The sequence below is a fragment of the Aspergillus viridinutans genome, assembly GCF_018404265.1.
Source record: "Aspergillus viridinutans IFM 47045 DNA, scaffold_5, whole genome shotgun sequence".
Classification (NCBI taxonomy): domain Eukaryota; kingdom Fungi; phylum Ascomycota; class Eurotiomycetes; order Eurotiales; family Aspergillaceae; genus Aspergillus; species Aspergillus viridinutans.
In genome coordinates, this window is record NW_025091221.1 from 1,152,023 (window position 1) to 1,169,063 (window position 17,041).

At 50.8% G+C, this 17,041-nt stretch overlaps 3 protein-coding genes across 3 annotated transcripts; all 3 read left to right on the forward strand.

Annotated features, from left to right (window-relative positions):
* Positions 1-1,285: 1,285 nt before the first annotated feature.
* Aspvir_007322 (uncharacterized protein) lies at positions 1,286-2,264 on the forward strand (the record flags this gene model as incomplete). The annotated part of the gene is made up of 2 exons (XM_043270504.1): positions 1,286-1,421; positions 1,486-2,264. 2 exons carry the CDS (start codon positions 1,286-1,288, stop codon positions 2,262-2,264), a joined length of 915 nt encoding a protein of 304 aa, XP_043126439.1.
* Positions 2,265-5,826: 3,562 nt separating this feature from the next.
* Positions 5,827-8,130, forward strand: Aspvir_007323 (acetate--CoA ligase; the record flags this gene model as incomplete). The annotated part of the gene is made up of 6 exons (XM_043270505.1): positions 5,827-5,865; positions 5,933-7,177; positions 7,237-7,497; positions 7,557-7,686; positions 7,741-8,015; positions 8,068-8,130. 6 exons carry the CDS (start codon positions 5,827-5,829, stop codon positions 8,128-8,130), a joined length of 2,013 nt encoding a protein of 670 aa, XP_043126440.1.
* A 1,468-nt stretch (positions 8,131-9,598) lies between these two features.
* Positions 9,599-16,496, forward strand: Aspvir_007324 (nucleoporin family protein; the record flags this gene model as incomplete). Its single annotated transcript, XM_043270506.1, has 6 exons — positions 9,599-9,695; positions 9,962-10,054; positions 10,415-14,187; positions 14,349-14,585; positions 14,641-16,317; positions 16,383-16,496. 6 exons carry the CDS (start codon positions 9,599-9,601, stop codon positions 16,494-16,496), a joined length of 5,991 nt encoding a protein of 1,996 aa, XP_043126441.1.
* Between the last annotated feature and the right edge of the window lie 545 nt (positions 16,497-17,041).

Here is a 17,041-nt window from a genome sequence, read left to right on the forward strand (position 1 = left end):
ACTAATATATATAAGTAATTAATTATATATATCCTATAAATTATTATTATAGAGAATCCTAGAGACTTTTATATCTATATATATCTATTGCTAATACTAGCTGAATTCTAAATAATAATAATATTATTATTATAATATAAAAATATTATAATTATATAACTATTTTAAAATATTCTTAAACTAAATTAAACCTAGTTATATTCTAAGTTTTATTATTTATTATAACTTATTAAAGATAGTTATAAGAGATTTCTTAGGTAATTAGTAGTTATTACCTCTAAGAGTAAGTTAGAAAAGGCTTTCTATATTATCTTAGTATTAGTTGATTTACAGAATCTGACTAATTTAAATCATTTATCCTAATTACTAATGGCTATCATGTGATTAATAATATGATTGGCCCTGGTCATAATAGCTTTAATGAGGCAACTCAGGCACCTAAGTACCTTTAGGTGGCGGAAGAAGCTGTACCTAGTAGGTCACTAATGCGGTGATGTCACCACTCACCATACTCAACAGTGATATCTGTGCATGACAGACATTGGAACATGCCCTTACTATTAGTCCTCAGGATAGCATGAGCTTGTGATGTGTCGTAAAATCTGCAATTCTACTTGAAGCATGTGCCAGTCTTTGCTAATATATTAATGGGGGATGTGATATACATATATATAATCTGGTAATCACCCCCAGCTAGAGTATACAATTGCAATTACGTAGAACTCAACCTGAACGTGCAATATGTACCCCTAACAGTATAGGTATATTCGTAATTCAAGTACTTATCTTGTTTATTTATACGCGTTGGAGTTTAATAGTCTGATGTTCATGGCCTGTGGCTGAAGATATGACCACTGCAAGGCCACTGAGAAATTGACATTGCAAACTTGTAATAAAGCAAAACAAATAGATATTCCATAATATAAATACCAGTTCTATACACTTAAGTAGTGTTGATTGCAGAGGTTATGGGCAGTAAGGTACAGCAATTCCACACTTGTCCATATGTAGTGTCTCAGAGATGCTAAACTGCGCCACAGCGGCGGATAGACAACCTTCTTGTGTCAAGTGTCAACCCACACTGGCACACAATAGGTGGGCAGCTTTTCCTAACCTAACCACCCATCAAGCTCCCGCTTTTTTGAAGTTGCCGTTGGGAACCCAGAGCTCTTTTATTCTGCAAATCGAAATACCTCCCTTGTCGCGGTAGATCGCTCGAAAACATCCGCCACGCCTCAGCATCGGCACATTTTCAACAGCCATCGCCGAAATTCACAGCCTGAATATGTCATCTACTGAAGAGTCGCCGGCTCAACGAGCAGCCAGGCTGCGTCGTGAGCGCCGTGAGGCCAAAATCCGAGAAGGTGGTGCAGCCCGCTTGGACAAGATTACAAGCTTGAGCGGACGGACACCGCAAAGTGGTACGAACATTTAAGCCTTGCTTTCTCGTCAGCGTTCCTTACTGATTCGTCTTGCAACTGCCAGCTAGCGAAGAATCGTTCTCCGCCCCGTCACTGTCGCCTTCACCCTCACCCCAGCCTCCTGCAACCGTCTCCGTCCCCGAAACAGGGGCACCCCGTCAAACACACCCAGCGCCCGTCCGACCAACAGCCAGCGTTGAGGACCAGACCCCAGAAGACCTCCAAGCACAACAGGAGTATATCCGGGCGCTCCTGCGCCAAAATGCACCGCCTGCAGCACAAGAAGGGCCCGATGAAGGCCCCGATGAAGGCCCCGATGAAGACCCCACGATGAAACTGCTCAACTCCCTGATGGCGGGTGGAATGCCAGGGCTGGACCAAGGCGCAGGCGCAGGCGGCGGCGGCGGCGGCGGCGGACCGGGAGTCTCGCAAGCAGAACTAGCATCCGCCCTTGGCCTCCCGCCATTCGTCTCGAGCATGCTCGGCGCAGCGACACGACCCAAGACGGACGAGGAGAAGCGGGAGATCTGGACGTGGAAGGTGCTTCATGTACTCTTCTCCGTTGTCATGGGGGTCTACTTCCTCGTGATTATCAGCGCGTCTGTCGCGACCTACGGAAGCCAGCCGCCGCCTCCTGCGACAGCCTGGAACCCATTTGTTCTTTTCACGACGGGGGAGATGGTACTGAGCGGGGCGAGGATAATGCTAAGGAGCAGGGGCGGGGGGCTGGCTGGGCCTGGGATGTGGATTCAGTTGTTCAGGGATGTTATCCAGGACGGCAGTATAGTGCTATTCTTGCTTGGAATGAGCGCTTGGTGGCACCGAGATTGGCTGGCTTCTTAGATAGCCATGGCCTGGTCGAGTCGAGGGGTTCGGTCCTCATTGACTAGCTAGTGGGTTTGAATTATTCCGCAGCTTACGAATGCATCGAAACAGGCTCAAGCGTTTTCCTTGTGCATGATGATTTAATTACGAATTTTATTGAGCTATTGAGCTCAGGGCAGTCCGTTAAGAATAAACAATTCCTATCTATGACTTACTGCATAAGAGTGCTTCGCATTCAATGCCCTGTGATAGCCAGCGACAATGTCACCTGTCCATGGAGCGGTGGGCTGCAGCAATAATAATCCCGCCTCAACTTACCTTGTCCTGATAACAATATACCAATATTTCTGCAAGCTCAATTGCTAAGCACCCAACTCTATCATAATTTGTAGCGCCTACGGAGTAGCCGTTGACCGATTTCCTTTTCTGCGAAGTGACTAGCAAAGAACAAAGCATGTCTGATGGGGCCGGCAGGTGTCTCGACCAGTCCACATATCACTACTAGTCAACTAGAGTCCCAGAGGTTAAGATCAACAAGGATAGCGTCAGGTTACCTCGCGTTGGATGAGCGGAATAATTGCATTATTGAAGCGCGCCAGGTGTTTATCATTTGTCTTCGGCGGCAGAGTTGTGAACCTACGAATGGATTGGGCAGCCTGGACTGAAGTAAAGACGACTGGGGACCAGGGACGAGAAAAAAATATGCCTGATTGCCCATAGGAGTGGTAAATTTTTTTTTTTTTTTTCCCAAGGACCAGTGACAATTTGACCAAGTGTTGATTTGACGCCAGCGCATCTGCTAAAGCAATCGCGGTAGATTGCTGTCAAGGATTAGGTGGGGATTTGTTGCGAGTACGTATTCCTATTAATTATTGTGCGGCTATGTAGATATGTAGAGTAGTACTCCGTACTCACTTACGTACCGTACTTGAGTCTTTCGGACCGTCCGTGCCTGAACTGCGCGGAAGAGCGTTAACGTAAGGTACCTGCTTTGGGAAAATGGAAGCAGTTCGGCTCTCTGATCAAGTGCATGGCAAGGTTGCGTATCATGGGATACGTGTCATTGGTCCCATGTCTCAGGGACGTAACATCGCCCGGATGCCAGTCCCATGCGCTGACAGACAAGTCAGGGGAAGGAGGGTGCATTAGAGGCTCTCCAAGACTGCAACGTGGGCGAACTAAAGCATCTAACGAGGGCCCGTCAGGTACTAGACATCGGAAGGAGGCTAACGCAACCGAGTTGTCTCGAAATCAAAATGGTGCCCACCACAAGAGACGGTTGACCTCCTAGGACTCCTTGAGAGCTGAGGTGAACAGGATGAAAGGAAAACAAGCAGATATATCCATGCCGAATCATAAACTACCTACGGAGTATATACCTACCGTAACCTCGGTCCTAAGCAGTGCATGACATCGTGTACCCTTGCACTGATGCCCGAGCTTCCGTGCGACCGTATTCAATTGAGCCGAATAGAAGATCTATTTCATCAGCGAAGTCATAACCGATGGTCCTCACTCTTTCACTGCAGTTTGCAAAGAAGCCCAAATGATCAACCTTGAGCCCAAGTCTAGGAGTCTAGGAGGGGCAGTCATCTTCCCCGCCATCCGTGCTTAATCAATACCGATGCCTGGTTCAAGCCGCCAAGAAGACCATGACAAGCACCAATCCGTCCGTTTTTGTGTTGGCGTAGAGTTACAGAGGTCTAGAGTTGATCAACTTGGTAAGTACAGCCAGTCATGGTGCTAGGGAAGCAGGTAGACTCCTAGCGTTACCTAACAAACAGGAACAGACGATTTCTACCTAAAACAGTAACATCACTGGCCCCGCCTGCTCGTTGATTCTCCTAGCTGCATGGCCTAAATGGCCTTGTCTGTTAGGTACTCAATGATAAACCGGAGGCATCAAATCTCATTCTGGAATAGAAGAGAACGTTGCCACCGATAGAAATAGTTTAGAGTGCTAGAAGAAATATCTAGACGGAAATATTATTCTATCTGATAGTCTAATGGCCAATGTGGATTGACACGACCGAAAGCACAAATTCCCTTCAAGTCGTAGTAAACTTTATGGTTTCTTCCTACATGCCTACGGCGTTACAACCCGAGTGTAATAATGATGACAATTACGAGATCCGCCTTAAGGTACTGAGCTTAGGTACTACTAAGGGTAAGGTTAGTTCCATTAGGAATCCAGCCCGTAGATCATAAGTACGGAGTAGATACTAAGTATCTACCCCTCCAAGTTAGTTACTTCCATTGATCGTGGATTTGACCTGCCTCTTTGGCCATCAAAATAGCAGGTGTGCTCAAGGTTCGCAAACATAATAATGGCACCTGCTCACTGGACTCAACAAGATGGTGATATGACAAGCATATCTGTATGATAACAATTATGGCGGGGTAGCAAGGTAAGTAAACATGTAGGGACCGCTAAGCAACATGAACCAATAACCAGCACTTACAGGAGTTCTCCAGCTATTCTTATTGTGCAACACTTGTGGCTAGAGAGCTGTTTCCATCTTGGATTATCCATAAACCATCCCACCCTCCAAATTCCTTCCCCGGAGCAACGGAACGATCAACTGTCAAGCCCCGCATGGCCGAGCCCAATCTTTGGATGCGTTCGGGCCAGTGCGTGTCGAAACCTGGAGACCCGGGAGACTGAGAGTAAACACTTCGTAGCTAGCTAGCCTTGAGTAGACGAGATTATTGTAGGTTACCATCAGCGTTAGTTGACGGTGTCAAGAATGGATTAGAATGTGTCCTTGCTATTATGGAGAGAAGCTATGGACCTATTCATTCACGTTGATCGTCTGTTATGCTGTCACTGGTCAGCTGTCAGCACGGTCGCCCGGAAGGAGAAATGAATACTCCCCAAGTTCCAAACTCCCAAGGCCGCAGGAGTCGTATGGATCCTTGGCGTGAACCCGACCTATTATCTTATGCTCTGTAGAGCGATCAAATGCATCTAATTCTTAGACAGTAGTAACAAACACTAGGGATAAACCATTCGTCGCCTCCACCGACCACCGGACACCCGGGGAGCGGGACCTCAACATTATCCTCTTTAGCGTCTCTCTCACTTAGTACTGAACGGCTAATAGATATAACGGCCTGGCCTTCCCATCTTCTCCTCAGTGCTTTTATTTTCTATTATTTCCGTCGTCCCCCTTCTACTCCTCATCCTAATCTCTCCCCTCTTACATCTACCCTCGTGTCGAAGGTGGTCCATATCGTACTCTCGAGTAGAGTGATACGTTACTACCTTACTGCCTCCCTACCTTAGCTCTCTCTCGCTCTCTACGGTAGGTACCTAGCATCGCCTCAGCTTTACCCCACCAAAAGCAACCTAAGCAGCCCCTCGGCCGCACTACTCCTGTCTAACTGCTTTTGCAATTGCTTAGCTTAATTTCCTTTGTTCTAACTCACGTGCATTTGCATGCTTCCGGTGCTCACAAAAGCTGACCCCGCATCTTTAGCAGCATTTCTCAACCAACTCATCTTTCCTCCCTTCTTTTCACCTGAACTTTTCAAATTTCATTCAGTTGAAGCTCAACATTTTTCTTGAGAGCTCGCGAACATGTCTGACGGCGACGTTAAGCCCCCAAAGCCGGCTGTGGTGAGCAAATTTCCCTCGGATTCCTCTCGGGGGTTTTTCGGCCTGTGGGCTAATAACATTTGTTTAGGTGCTCGAGGCCCACGAAGTCGACACTTTTCACGTCCCCAAGGCATTCTATGAGAAGCACCCTTCAAAGACTCATCTGAAAGATGTGGACGAGTACAAGAAACTATACGACGAGTCTATCCGTAGCCCTGACACCTTCTGGGCTCGCATGGCCCGTGAGCTGCTCACTTTCGAGCAAGACTTCCAAACCACCCACGTCGGCTCCCTCGAGAATGGTGACAATGCCTGGTTCGTCGAAGGCCGCTTGAATGCTTCATTCAACTGTGTGGATCGCCATGCCATCAAGAACCCTAACAAGGTTGCGATCATCTACGAGGCCGACGAGCCTAATGAGGGCCGTATCATTACCTACGGCGAGCTCCTCCGCGAAGTCTCCCGCGTTGCCTGGGTCCTGAAGCAACACGGTGTCAAGAAGGGTGACACTGTCGCTATCTACCTTCCCATGATTCCTGAAGCCGTTGTGGCCTTCCTCGCCTGTGCCCGTATCGGTGCCGTTCACTCCGTTGTCTTCGCTGGTTTCTCCTCGGACTCCCTTCGTGATCGTGTTCTCGATGCCGGATCCAAGGTCGTTATCACCACCGACGAGGGTAAGCGTGGTGGCAAGGTAATTGGCACCAAGCGCATTGTCGATGAGGCCCTCAAGCAGTGCCCTGATGTTACCAGTGTGCTGGTCTACAAGCGTACTGGTGCTGAAGTTCCCTGGACCAAAGGCCGTGACATTTGGTGGCACGAGGAGGTGGAGAAGTACCCCTCCTATCTCGCCCCTGAGTCGATGAACTCCGAGGACCCTCTTTTCCTCCTCTACACCTCCGGTTCCACCGGTAAACCCAAGGGTGTCATGCACACTACTGCCGGCTACCTCCTTGGTGCCGCGATGACCGGCAAGTACGTCTTTGACATCCATGACGATGATCGCTTCTTCTGCGGTGGTGACGTTGGTTGGATCACCGGACACACCTACGTCGTATATGCGCCTCTTCTTCTTGGTTGCGCTACTGTCGTTTTCGAAAGTACTCCCGCCTACCCCAACTTCTCCCGCTACTGGGATGTCATCGAGAAGCACAAGGTCACTCAGTTCTATGTCGCCCCCACAGCTCTGCGTCTGCTGAAGCGTGCCGGTGATGAGCACATCCACCACAAGATGGAGCACCTGCGTATCCTGGGCTCCGTCGGTGAACCAATTGCCGCTGAGGTCTGGAAGTGGTACTTCGAGAAGGTCGGAAAGGAGGAATCTCACATTTGCGACGTAAGGACTTCCAGAACCCCCTTTCTAAACCCCTACTCTGCCACTAATGCTTGAAACAGACATACTGGCAAACCGAGACCGGCTCGCACGTCATCACTCCCCTCGGTGGAATTACTCCCACCAAGCCAGGCAGTGCATCCTTGCCCTTCTTCGGCATTGAGCCCGCTATAATCGACCCCGTTTCCGGCGAGGAGATCTCTGGTAATGATGTCGAGGGTGTTCTTGCTTTCAAGCAGCCCTGGCCTAGCATGGCCCGGACCGTGTGGGGTGCCCACAAACGCTATATGGACACTTACCTGAACGTCTACAAGGGCTACTACGTAAGATACTTCATTCATACAATTTCTGCAAGGACATTTGGCTGACTGTATTGTTCTAGTTCACTGGAGATGGCGCTGGCCGTGACCACGACGGATACTACTGGATTCGCGGTCGTGTCGACGACGTGGTTAACGTCTCTGGACACCGTTTGTCTACTGCTGAGATTGAGGCCGCTCTTATTGAACACCGTAAGTAGCATTGCAGAATCCGGTGCGACTGTCGCAAGCTAATTGTCGCTATAGACCAGGTTGCCGAAGCTGCTGTCGTCGGTATTGCCGATGAGCTCACTGGCCAAGCTGTCAACGCCTTCGTTTCTCTCAAGCAGGGCAACGAGACCACCGAGCAAGTTCGCAAGGATCTTGTGATGCAGGTTCGGAAGTCAATCGGACCGTTCGCCGCACCCAAGGCGGTTTACGTCGTAGAAGACCTTCCCAAGACTCGCAGTGGCAAGATTATGCGCCGTATCCTACGGAAGATTCTGAGCGGTGAAGAAGATAGCTTGGGTGATACCTCGACCGTGAGTTGCTCGGCCTATATTTGATTACTATCTGTTGCTGACCGAGTCCTAGTTGTCGGATCCTTCCGTGGTCGACAAGATCATTGAGACTGTTCATGCTGCCCGAGCCAAGTAGATTTGAATGATGACACGACTACCGATGACAGAAGAGCCATGAACCAAAGAAGCAAAACAAAATGAATCAAAGGAAGGGGACTTTCTAGCACGTTGAGCCGATGTTTCAACCCAGGATTGTCAGGAAGCAGAGCCGTCTTTTCTTATACCGTGATTCCCTGTTGTACCCACTTTGAAATTTGGCGTATAATTTAGCCATATTCATTTTATCTATATATATTACACATCTTCAAATGTTCCAGTGCGCCTTGTAGGGATTGGAGCCTGTTGTCGCCTCTTCCACGACTGGACAGGGAAGGAACATGGGCGAATGTACTATGCTAAAGAGAATTGTCATGGAAGGCTTTGAAGTCAGTACCTCATGGGCATCAACAATGTCTCGTTCTAGAAATAATGCGATTGTTTCTTGTTTCTCTAATAGTAAACCGATTAAGAATGACTAGTACGAGCAATATAGCGTTGAGAAACAAGAACATGTCACTTCATTACAGCGAATGACGAGAAATGGAAACCAGTGTGGTGCTCCACATTATTTTCGACGGAATTATGTAGTCCAAAGGCGACGATGGCCCTACTGATTAGATAGGTTTTCAGTGCTGTATCGTGTTCTCTATTGACATTATCCATTCATCTATTATGGAGTGCAATAATCCGCCAGAGATGCCTGGAGACTCCCTCTGATGCCGCCCGCCTGATCAGGCATCCATGGTCACATGACAGTCGGTTGACAACGCTCCCAGTAAAAGTTCCGCCGTTGAATGGGGTATTAATAAGGGAAACGTTTCTACCATGGGAGCAACTACTACAAAAGCACAATCTACTTCACACTTAAATCACTTTTCTCCTGTTCACTTTCCCAGTTCAGATACCTTAGTAGTGAGTAGTGAGTACGGAGTAGTGAATGGTCCTCCAGGCCCAAACATACCTACAAGTAACTACTATAGTGCCTTAGGTGACCAAGGCGCCTCGGAGGCTAAACCGCAACAGGCAATCCACTGAACTTCCGGGCCGTCTCCCATCTCACTTCGCTCTGGGGCAGCTTTCTTCCTCTTTTTCTTGATCTCTGCGCGTCACTTCTTCCCTTCCATCCCCCCGTCCTCTTTGCCATATTTCCTGACCCCATTGCCACCATCTCTTTAGATACTTCGCTCTCTGGCTTTGACGGTCGTTTTACAATCCGTCTTAAGCTAGGGTTGACTATTTCGCCCCTATAAAAAGCAGAGCGAGCGACCCGAGAGAAAAGCTAAACAAACACAAACTCTTTGTGAGCTGCCCTCCTCTTGCGCGACGACGCCACTCTGACTCGCAAGTTATCTTCTCGAATTTCGACTTCGTGCGAAGGGCGTCGCGGTAGATCATCTTTCTAACAGTTTATTTACGTTCAGCACCTCTCTAATAACTCGGTCAACGATCGCTTTTCGCTCCTCAACTTATGAATTCTTAATCCTCAAAGAACGTCGTCAATCATCATGTCTTTCGGTGGCTTCGGAGGATTTGGACAAAACACCCAGCAGAGCTCTGGCTTCGGCGCCGGCTCTGGCTTTGGTGGTACAACTCCTGGAGGAGGTAGGTCTTGTGATCCATCATCATGTTGCGATATTACCCATATCCCGCCTGTCATTCATAATTTGTTTGTCGTGCCTCGTTTGCTTCGGATCTCAGTCCTGGACTATGCTGGTGCCTCTGACGTCGACCCGCGCGACGGTCTCTCACAACCACTGGATCTCGCCATCACCCCGCGGATGACTCGCGACGAAGGGCGACGCAGTAGCCACAAGAGAAGGAATCGCAGCTTGACTACAGTCTCTGACCGCATCTTCCCCGTCATCTAGACTTTGGATCCACCTCGTCCCCTTTTGGTGGCGGTAACACATCAGGCGGTGGCCTGTTTGGAAACACCTCCAGTAGCTTTGGTTCCGGCGGAGGTAGGTGCACAATGACGATGTTCATCAGCTTAGCGGTTGCTTCTCTTCTCTGCGTCCCATCCTTGGACAGATTCCGGGGTTCTGCGCTCCTTTGGTTGGAGTCGTCTCGCATTTTAAAGTGAATTGCGACCGTAGTTGCGTTACGTACCAGTTGACCCAGTACTCAAGGGTCCAAGTCGCGGACTCTCCACTTCTGGATTAATTGATATGGTCCGCGCGTGTTGAGTTGTCCGGGAACATTGCCTCCAAGGCTTACATGGGATCCCTGTCCGAGGACGGACTGTTTCAATCATCGATGCTTTGCCATTTTCTCCGAAAAGGAACTCATCTTCAGGTACTAACACGGGATTTTATTTCTAGGATTTGGAGCAAATACACAAAACCAACAGAACTCGCTTTTCGGCAGCCAAAATCGCACTGGCGGTTTTGGCACTGGTACAACATCTGGTGGTAGTCTCTTCGGCGGCGGAACTTCCACCACAGGCGGTACTGGATTTGGTGGCTTCGGTTCGACAGGACCAACAGGAACTACAGGAACGACTGGAGGCTTTGGAAGCACTGGAACAACTGGTGGTGGACTGTTCGGCAACAAGCCTGCTGGCGGCTTTGGCACCACCACCACCCCCACCGGTACTACTGGTGGCTTTGGAACAGGAGGCGGTTTCGGAGGCGCTGCTGGCTTTGTCGGTGGCACAGGAACTGCTTTCCAACAGGCAGTGCCTCCCTGTGAAGGCACCGGTAGCACTCCATTCAGCCCGTTCACGGAGAAGGATAGCAGTTCCAATGTGACCAACCACTATCAAAGCATCTCTTTCCAGCAACCATACAGCAAATATTCCTTCGAGGAGCTGCGATTGGGCGACTATAACCAGGGTCGCAGGTTCGGAAACGGAAGTGGACAGGCCGGGGCTTTTGGAACGTCAGCCTTCGGTGGATCCGGTTTCGGAGCGCAAACGTCCACTGGATTTGGCAGTACTTCTTCTCCATTTGGCGCCGGCACCAGCGCGCCCTCCGCATTTGGCACGACTCAGACCACTGGCGGATTTGGCTCTACCTCCACTAACCCTCTGTTTGGAGCCGCTAAACCAGCAAACTCCCTCTTCGGAGGAGGAACCTCCACAACGTCTCAGCCCAGCCTGTTCGGTGGTGCCACTGCCACGACTGGCGGCTTTGGTTCCACGCCAACTGGAACAACTGGATTTGGCACGGGGACAGGAACGGGAGGCTCGTTATTCGGTGGCAACACTCAACAGCAAGCTAAGCCTTTGTTCGGCGGAGGTACAGGCACCGCTACAACTGGTACCGGCACGGGGTTCGGCGGATTTGGCGCGCAAAACACCAGCACGGCCAGTCCGTTCGGTGGTACTGCCGCAACCTCCTCTCCATTTGGCGGTCAGCAGCAGACTGGTGGTACGGGCGCGTTTGGTGGATTCGGTCAGCAGAACCAGGCTCAGAACCAGCCGCAGAACAAGGGATTATTTGGCGGTTTCGGCGCGACCACCCAACAGCAACAGCCTTCTGGCACCGGCCTCTTCGGTGGCGGTACAGCTGGTACTACGGGCACTTCCCTTTTCGGTCAGAACGCTCAACAGCCTCAGCAGCAGACCACAGGTGGTGGGCTTTTCGGGGGTAATACTCAGCAAACTGGGACAAGTTCTCTTTTCGGTGGAAATCAGCAACAGGGCCAAAAGAGCCTGTTTGGCGCGGGAACATCTGGCACTGGCACAGGCACTAGCGCATTCGGAGGTTTTGGAGGAACCCAGAATCAACAGACGGGTACAGGTGGTTTGTTTGGTGGTGGCCAAGCTCAGCAGCAACAGAAGCCGAGCCTCTTCGGCGGTGCCACTGGTACCGGTAGCTCTTTGTTTGGGGGCCAAGGTACAACTGCTCAGACCACGGGTTCTTCGCTCTTCGGCAACACTCAGGGCCAACAACAACAAGCTGGCCTCGGCACCAGTAGCTTCTTCGGTACAACTCAACAGGCACAACCACTGCAACAGCAGCAGGCACAGCAGCCTGTTCCTGGAAGTCTGCAGGCTTCTTTGCTCGATGGCAATCCGTATGGCAACCAGTCCATCTTCTCTGGCTTGCCTGCTCCTAGCGCCCCAAGCCCTGGCCCCCTGGCCACACCGCTCTCTTCGTCGATCAAGCAAAAGCAGCGCACTCCACTGCCCGTCTACAAGATTACACCAACTGCAGCGAATCGTCTTATCACACCCCCAAAGCGCCAGGGATACGGATTTTCCTACTCCACTTACGGATCACCCTCCAGCACCACTAGCACCCCTACTGGCCTGGGAAGCAGTCTCTTAGGCGGCAGCCTTCGCGGAAGTGTCGGTGGCAGCCTTGGACGGGGTAGCTTTAGCAAGAGCTTCTCGACAAGCAACTTGCGCAAGACCTTCGACCCAGAGACTGACAGTGTCTTGTCCCCCGGTGCGCTTTCGGGTACTTCTCGCTTGTCCAGTGGAAGCCTGAAGCGCTTGACCATCGATCGGTCCTTGCGCAACGACTTGTTCGCACGTCCCGCAAGCACTCCCGCCGCTCCGATCTCTAATGGCGAGGATGCTACTCAGTCGACCGACAAGATGAAGAAGCGAGTGAGCTTCGATGCTTCATCTTCAAAGGCTTCTGACGCAACCACTGGCAGGGAAATCGTTCCTGTGGCATCTGAGAGCCCGGAACCTACCCCGGAGGAACTTGGGTTTCTGCGCTCGATTCGCAAGCCTGGAGGTGTCAACGGAATCAACGGCGTGAAGACGTCCACTGACATGGTTGCCCGTCCGGAGATGGAATCCGTCCGTAGCAAAGATCTTCCCTCTGTTCCAGAAGACTCTGAGCATGCTGCCATCACCGACAGCTCCAGCAGACTTCCCTTCGTTCCCGGCAGTGACCCCAAACCTGGCGAGTACTGGATGAAGCCATCCCGCGCTGAACTCAGTAAGATGAGCCGTGAAGACCTCAAGCATGTTGTTGGCTTCACTGTCGGCCGTCAACGTTGTGGTCAGGTGACTTTTGATGAGCCTGTCGATCTGACAACAATCGACCTCGACCAGATTTTTGGCGGGCTCGTGGAAATCGGCGTGCGTAAGATCACGGTGTACCCCGATGAAGCAATTAAGCCTCCAATGGGCAAGGGTCTGAACGTGCCATCCATTTTACGGATAGAAAACTCGTGGCCGAGAGGTAGGGACAAGAAGTCACCTACACCCCTTACAAGCGGGCCCCTTTTCGAGAAACACGTCGACCGTCTGAGAAAGGTGCACAATACTGAGTTTATCGACTACGAGACGGAGACGGGAACATGGATCTTCAAGGTCCCCCACTTCACCACCTATGGCCTTGATTATGAAAGCGATGATGAAGGTGAGAGCCTCAACCAAAGCACTTTGAGTGCTGCTCCTGACACTCCGACTCCGAAGGCCCAGACTCCTGCCAATCCCGCGAACACCGTGGGCTCGGAGCCAACCTCCACATTCACAACTGACGACTCTTTTGTTGGATCTGTGGCCGGGGTCGAGGACGACACTTTCGATTTCAAGAAGCGCAAGATGGTTCCGGGGGCGTTTGGTAATCAAGTAATGGAAACAATCGGAGACAAGGACGCGGCTTCTGTGGAAGAGGATGAGTCTTTTTTAGGGGACGGCTCCACGGGTTCAACTACTGAGCAGGATGGCGACGATGTCACCGAGAGCCAGCAGTCTGGCGAATCAGATGTTGAATTCGATGAAGGCGAGGAAATGGATATGGCGGGCACCTTTCCCAACCTTGATCATACCGTGGAGCATGACGATGCCAACAGTACCGACAGCTACATTGACAACACCCAACCCTCGTTGAGACCTTGGGAAACTCCCTCAAAGGCACGTCTCAACCTTAGCGGCGACTGGGCCGAACAGCTGCAGCGCACAATCAGTCCAAGGAAGCAAAACCGGGATGCACTTCGCGAAATACAAGCAAATGCCTTTACAGACCGACCTCTTCACGACGATATGCCGAAGAAATCTGTCACCGACCACCGACAGAAAAGGTTTGCGACGAGCATCGATCTGATGAACTCTTTGTTCCAGCAGCCGCGTAAGCAGCAGGGGCAATCTCCTCTGAAGGCGCAGCCGGTACAGCCGAAAGGTTTTGAGGTTTGACTCCCTTGATTCATTGCTATCTGTTGTTTGCCTTTACGGTTTGCTTGTTTAGAATGTAGTTTAGACGTTGTCCGCTGCAGGCGGTCATTACAGATAGTCGAATCACAACTAATTTATAGTGGAAATATTGACTAATCCTCTTCTTCAACTCATAGTGGCCTTATAACAAGCAACCGAAAACCTTCGCTGGCGAATCGAATGAATTAAACGAGGACGACCTGGCCTTTCATCACTCCTTCAAGCCGCGCTGGGGCCCAATGGATTCAATTATCTGCGCGAGGAACGACATGGCAGAAGTCTCTCCTCAGACAGGTACCCGTTGGGAGGAAAAGTTTTCTGTCACCAGCGAAGAGAGAGACATTAAGGTGATGGTGTTCAAGAAAGACGGCGAGGTATGGACCGATTCCGTAGGTTCCTAGGATATTTCACATACTGACGGAGTCGTAGCCCAGCGGGATGGTAGATGCCCAAAGAAAGCAATCTCACATCAAGCGCGTTGAAGGCATTCCTTTCGCTCGTCTGGCTAAGTCCGATTTTGGACAGTTCACGCAGACACCGCTGAGCTCCACACAATCGGACCAGGAAAGACTCATCTGGCAGCTCGCTAACATCTTGTTCAATGATGAGATCGAAGATGATATCTCTGCTGGGGTGCCGCCACAACTCCGTCCCAAATACCTCCAACGTATCAAGAAGGACCGACTCAGTCGTCTATGGGAGAGCATCGTGCGCGAGAGACACGCCCATGACCTGGATAAAATTGAATCTTCTGAGGAACGGGCTGTCCACCTTTTGTGTTCTCACCGAGTCGAAGAGGCATGCAAAGTTCTGATTGCGAGCCAAAATCTTCATTTGGCTACGTTGGTCTCGCAAATTGGTCGAGATGCCACAACTAGCTCAGACATGGCGAGACAGATTGAGATGTGGCGCCAGCACAACGTCTATTCCGAGATGACCGAACCGATCCGAGCTCTGTACGAACTTCTCGCTGGCAACTCACTCCGCAGCGAGGGCAAGTCTGGTGGTGCTTTGGAGGATCGTGCATCTACATTTACCTTCACTGAGCGATTCGAGCTGGACTGGTTCCAAGCCTTTGGTCTTCGTTTGTGGTACGGTATTGCCGATGACGAGCCTATCGAAAATGCCGTTTTGAAATTCGCCAAAGAGTTGAGGAGCGGGGACGAATCTGCCTTTCCTTACCCTGCATCCCACCTGGAGGGAGATGTTATGTCGCGCGCCGCGTCGGACACTCTGGGTCGGGAATCTCCTCTCTGGGTCTTACTGAAGGTCTACTCGGGTACTACTGCTGCTACCCAGAGTTCTGATTTGCCAGCACTCGAATTCCCGGCTGCCCTGCTTCCTGAATCTGTCACTGGTGACAAACTCTCTACCCGGTTGCCGTTCCAGCTGTATCAGCTACTCGCGGCCGCTGTCGGACAACACGACTGTTTCAAGATCAACTCGTTGCGGGCTGACCAATTGGTGTGGGATTACGCTTGGGAGCTTAGTTCTAGTGGGCAGCTTGGGCAAGCACTATTCGTTCTGCTCCATCTCTCTCAAGCGTTGGATCGTGAACGTGCTGTCAAGGAAACGTTGGCACGCTTCGCATCCTCCTTGCCCGAACCGCTGACTGCAGAGGGTGCACCAGATGCCACCTGGCAGTATCTCACCACGGAGTTGCAGCTTCCCGAGGCCTGGATCTGGGGTGCGAAGGCTTTGTTTGCTCGTGATAGCGGCGATGCCGCCCGAGAGGTGGATTGTCTGATCCGCGGTAAGAACTGGAATGATGCGCACTCCACTTTCTGCCGCGTCGTGGGACCAACTGCGGTTATTGAACGGGACTACGCCACTCTGGAGGCCTTGATCTCGGGCTTTGGCGAGGGACCGGAACGCAAGGTGCAAGGCTGGGCGAGCGGCGGTGGAATCTACGACGATTTCCTGCGCCTTGTCACTGCCAAGAATGGAAAGCGTGATCGTACTCGGTTGAGCCGCTTAGTGAATGCGCTTGTCACGATGGGGGAGACGATTGGCAAGGGGTCTGGAGTGGAGGGGTTGGAGGCAAGAGTCGCCTTCAAGGAAATGAGCCGAGCCGTAGCCGGTTGGACTACACGAGAGGACGTCAGCGTAAGTACCGCATCTGTCCCAACGCTACTGTTGTCCCTGATTCAAATATAACTGACGAACAACAGGCGATCGAGTTGCCCTCTGTGCTCAACCTACCTCTCACTGGCGACGCGCGCATCATGCAAACAGCAGAGATGAGTCGGAGGTACTACAATACTATCATGGCTGGAGGATATTGAAGAGGGAAAAAAGCAAGGAGGTCCTTTGTATTATGAAAGATATGTGTGCATTTGTGGCCATTGAGGTGACTGTCATGACATTTACTTTGGTTCTCCTCGCTCACTTTCGCTTTCTTGGATGTGCCAGCTGTTGCTACGGCAGCTCTGCCTGCAAATGGGTTTCTCTACGCTATTGCTTGGATTCGAAAGACAACATGCAGTGTGTCATCCGGAAAGGGAACTGAGCCAGTTTACGAAGTCGCGTTTTTCGTCTTTTGCGTGTATCTCACCACCCTGTTTTACCATTAGATCTAATCAAGCATGGTGTTTCTAGTGTCTTTCTAGTGTACCTTAGGAATAGATGCCTCGATAGATGCCTCAGGTAATCATGAATCGTGCCTGCCTGATCTGGTCGTCATTCTGTGCTCATTATGAATAAAGAGAAAGAGAAAGAGGAAAGAGCGGTGGGCGACCCCCGGTTCAGGCTTCAGGCCCGGTTCCGGCTTTCGTCTTGATTGGGGTTCTGGCCAGTGATACCGGTTCCCCGTTGTGCAAAGGCGACACAG